This window comes from Pantherophis guttatus, chromosome 3, assembly GCF_059756535.1.
Source record: "Pantherophis guttatus breed Tessera chromosome 3, ASM5975653v1, whole genome shotgun sequence".
Taxonomy (NCBI): Eukaryota; Metazoa; Chordata; class Lepidosauria; order Squamata; family Colubridae; genus Pantherophis; species Pantherophis guttatus.
The window spans coordinates 140,157,233-140,162,008 of NC_142065.1; the positions used below are offsets into that span (position 1 = coordinate 140,157,233).

At 37.4% G+C, this 4,776-nt stretch overlaps 1 protein-coding gene across 1 annotated transcript; it reads left to right on the forward strand.

Moving 5' to 3' along the window:
• The first annotated feature begins 211 nt into the window (after positions 1 to 211).
• Positions 212 to 3,441, forward strand: MC4R (melanocortin 4 receptor). Its single transcript, XM_034411941.3, has one exon. The coding sequence runs from the start codon at positions 647 to 649 to the stop codon at positions 1,643 to 1,645; it is 999 nt and encodes a 332-aa protein (XP_034267832.2). The 5' UTR covers positions 212 to 646; the 3' UTR covers positions 1,646 to 3,441.
• Positions 3,442 to 4,776: the final 1,335 nt, after the last annotated feature.

Consider the following 4,776-nt stretch of genomic DNA (forward strand, 5'->3'; position numbering starts at 1 on the left):
TTCAGGATACAAATTACATACAGGAATTACATCGTCTTGGAAGCCCTCCTGCAAGAAAAAAACGTAGAAAAACTGAAAAGAATTCAGTGCCTCCCGCACTCCCTCTTCCCTTCCTCTCTATTGGCTGATCGCTAAATTAAAGGGGTGGGGAAGAGCTGCCTTTAAGTACCTTTCTATGCCATCTCCGTATAAGAAGCAGCAGAAAGCAGGCAGTCGGGCAAGCATTGCATAGATAGCTGAGTGGTATTTTTATTCTGAAACAATTGTTTTAAAAATCCCAAGCAGCAGCAGCAAGAGCATTTCATTTCTAGTGCTTTTGTTTTACCGATTCAGGAGATAAAAGAGAAGAAAGCCACTTTCAGATGTATTCATCCCAGTGAATACAGGTACTTGTGGAGTTGGCAAAGCATTAATTGCCAGACACCTGACTGATATATATATATATAGATATAGATATTGCATAACGAACCTGCTTTCTTTCTGATGTGCACCCTGCTGCTCTTTGGAATGGCATGTAGAAAAATCTAGCTACTGAAAATCCCAGGGTGCCATTCAAAGAGGGACGCTTGGAAGGAACGCATGGAATTAATCTGCAAGCTGCAAGTTGGCCAAACATGATGTGCTTGTGGATGAAGACCTTGTAAGAATGAATTTCACTTACCGCTATGGAATTCATCGGCCTCTTCATGCATGGAACCACAGCCATGGACTACATCACAGTGATCTGAATAGATCGATGGAAAAAGGCTACTCTTCAGAAGGCTGTTATGAGCAACTTTTTGTCTCGCCAGAAGTATTTGTGACCTTAGGCTTTGTCAGCTTGCTTGAGAACATACTGGTGATCGCAGCTATAGCCAAGAACAAGAATCTGCACTCCCCGATGTACTTTTTTATTTGCAGCTTAGCGGTGGCTGACTTGCTGGTGAGCATCTCCAATGGATCAGAAACCATCGTCATCACCTGGTTGAACAATACGGAGGTCGACACACACAGTTTTACCGTTAGCATCGACAATATCATTGACTCGGTGATTTGCAGCTCTCTCCTGGCCTCCATTTGCAGTCTGCTTTCCATAGCTGTGGACAGGTATTTCACAATCTTCTACGCTCTCCAGTACCACAACATCATGACAGGGAGGCGTGTCGGTATCATCATCACCTGTATCTGGGCCGCTTGCACAGTTTCAGGTGTCCTGTTCATTATTTATTCTGACAGCAGCGTTGTCATCATTTGCCTCATTGCCATGTTCTTCACCATGTTAGTCCTCATGGCATCTCTCTACGTCCACATGTTCATGCTAGCCCGGCTGCACATGAAAAAGATTGCAATTCTACCAGGCACAGGCCCAATTCGTCAAGGGGCCAATATGAAGGGCGCCATCACTTTGACCATCTTGATTGGAGTCTTTGTCGTGTGCTGGGCCCCACTCTTCCTCCACTTGCTTTTCTACATTTCATGCCCTCACAATCCCTACTGTATCTGTTTTATGTCCCATTTTCACCTGTACCTCATTCTAATCATGTGTAACTCCATTATCGATCCGCTTATCTACGCTTTCCGAAGCCAAGAGCTGAGGAAAACCTTCAGAGAGATTATGTGCTGCTGTAGCCTGAGAGAGTCATGCGATTTCTCAGGAAAATATTGAATGCATCTGAAGAAGCTATTGCCTCATAGATTGATGTCTCCTCTCTAGTGCTGCAGAGCATCTGGCTTCACTAGTCACAAGAAATATATTTTGAACAGTATCTGGTATATGAATGTTTGCTTCTGTTCTAAGCTTGTAAACTACATATGTAATCATTTCAAGGATGAAGTGATGTTAGTGGTGGGTAGCAACGACTCAGCAGGCTGCCAGGCATGGAAAATGCCCACATATTTTCAGAATGATGAGAGAGAGCAATGAAATGATGTTGAGGAATAGGAACAAAAGTATTACACACAACTAAGTCCTTCGCTTTCCTCAGCTATTTATATTTAAAATTTGGGAGCTTGCATTGTCTTGGATTTGTATGTGTACGGTTAAATCAAATTAGAGTTTATTAGAGAGTTGTGCTTTATGTCACATTTTGCTCAATTCATTGTTAAAAAATTGCATCTTGCATCTTGTTCTTAAGACAATAGACCCAGTGAAGATAAAATATAACTCAGCTGGAATCCATTCCTGGAGTGGATCTGGTCTGGGAAATTGGGAACAGTACTTTGAAAGGATTTTATGCTTTTGACTATGACAATAAGAGATATATTTGGTATGTACTGTATGTATTTACTTTCTTACTCAATTGAAACATTTTTCTATTAAGTAGTCTAGATAACGTACAGTTAAAATTGTGTCATTAAATATATGTAATGAATTGCAATGAAAATGTACATGAGAAAAGTCTGCTAGGGCAAGAAAAACCCAAATATGGGACACCCAGGCATAGCCTTATTTCTTATTCTTTACTGAAAGAAGAATGAAAAGTGTAAGGTCAGTTGTTAAAAACCATGTCAAAATGAATGCATCAAAGAAAGGCAACAATAAAAGTGCGGCTTTAAACACCAAGCAAATGTGGTAAAAATTAAATATTTATCATTGGTTTTAGAACACAAACTGATTCACCTTTGATACTGCTTCATCAATATCAACTTATAATCAGTACAACTGAGGCAACAACTTCTGGAAAATGGTTTGAATGGTTGTTGTACTATTATATTATTATGATTCATTAGTCAGCCAGATGTTCAAACTGAATTTGGCATTTTTATCTACCTTTCTAATCCTTCCGAAGGACCTAGGTTAGGTAGGTAGTTATTTGATAGTATTAAAGGTATTGTCACACATGTAAGCTGTTTAAAGTAACAATTGACTTTGTCAATGCCAATTGCTATTACTATTGGTAGTAGTAATACGATTATTTTTCCTCCTCAGTTGTGGAGAGATACTACTTTTGCCTCAGGAACAATAACAAAAAATGCTTTTAATTTTATGAGGGAGGGAGTGTAATCCTCATTGTTGAGATGGTAAGGTCTTGTACTTACCTTTGCATCCAAGAGGTGCAGCTAAATATCCAGTCTTTCATTAAATAATAATTACCTACCAGTTTATAACCATCCTTGATACTTTACGCTTCAGTTAAGTCCAAGACTATCTAAACTTTTGGAAAGTAAGCAAATGAAGTCTCATTCCGCACCTCACCTCAACAACCTCCATGTTTAAGAGTTTTTCCCTCCACAAAGCAGTAACCAAATAAAATAGCAAGCTGCAAGGAACAGTCATACATGCAAGAAAAATTAAAAATATGTTTATACCAAACTAATATAATTTAAGAGAATTAACAGCTGATGTATAAGTCATACCATTGGTGTCAGCATTGGTGTCAGCTCGGCAAAACATTAAATAACAAACAATTTAAATAACAAACAAACAAACAAATAAATAAATAAGGTTGTGTTTGTCCAGTCTTTTTGAGTCAATTTCTTTTCAATCAAGTCTAAACTCAATTTCTTTCGGTACCAATCAACAAGAGTAAAAACATTATTATCCTCTATTTTAAAGCAACTCCTTCATGTGCTCCAATCAATATACTGCTGCTATATCAAAATTGCCACCTTTAAGGTCACTACAATTCACTAATGGAATACTCCTCAGGGTTGAGGAGGATCTGAGATGGAAGAACCAGAGTTTCTAATCTTTTATTTATTCACACCAGCTGAGCAAGAGAGATACAACTTTAATTTGGCCATATCACTTAATTTCCATCCATTGATTCTAGTCAGAGATAAATTTATATTCCTACAGAGTACCCACACAATATCTTTTGTTTTGTGGTTTTCCAAAATGTCAACTGAACATTCTTCTAAACTTTGTGATTTTAATATCCTTCTCCAAAATAAACCTATGAGCTGAGAAACCATACAAAACGAAGAGTTGTTGAAAAAACTCCCATCACTCGGAAGTATGACAAATTGAGGTACCTGATTCTAGAAGCCCATTCAGTTAAAGCATTTATAGATATATTTTTTAGTTTTTTTAAATTAAAGTATTGCAAGAGTCTCTATGAATAATTTGTCATATCAGGAACAAAGGATTCTGTGCATGCTCCCTCATACCCATGTCATGTCACCCTGTGAAATGATTTTTATTCATATTTTGATTGTGATCTGAAAAATATAGCACTCCTATATTCTTCAATTTCTGGAAACACTGATGTGTTAGATTTTGAGTTTTTAATTATCTCTATATTTGACAGATCTTTCAAACAGAAAACATACTTAAAGCGGCAAAATGCTGTTTTAACTGGATATTGATATTGATGCAAAAGTTTGCAAATGGCAATTGCAGTATGTTCAGATATCTCATCATAAGAGAATAGAAAGTGGGTAGGCATTGCATGTATGATCACATTTAAAAATTTCAAAGTATATTATTCAACAAACGTACAAGACTTTGTAGAATAGTATATGGAAGTGAACGCTTTTGCGGTGTTGTAGTTTATACTGATCAAAAGTAAAATTAATTAATACTTGAATATCACAAAGGTGCTTTTTCAAAAGGCAACTGGACTTTCTCTGTTTTATCTTGGGGACATTTCACTTCTTATCTAAGAAGCTTCTTCGATTCTTCATTGAAGCTTCATTTCAGAACTGAAGAAGCTTCTTGGATGAGAAGCGAAACATCTTCAAGGAAAAACAAAGGAAGTCCAGTTGCCTTTTGAAAAAGCACTTTTGGGACAACCATGATTTGGATGACTGAGAATCTTCATAGACGTAAGAGTTGCCGGGGCGAGTGGGGCAGGA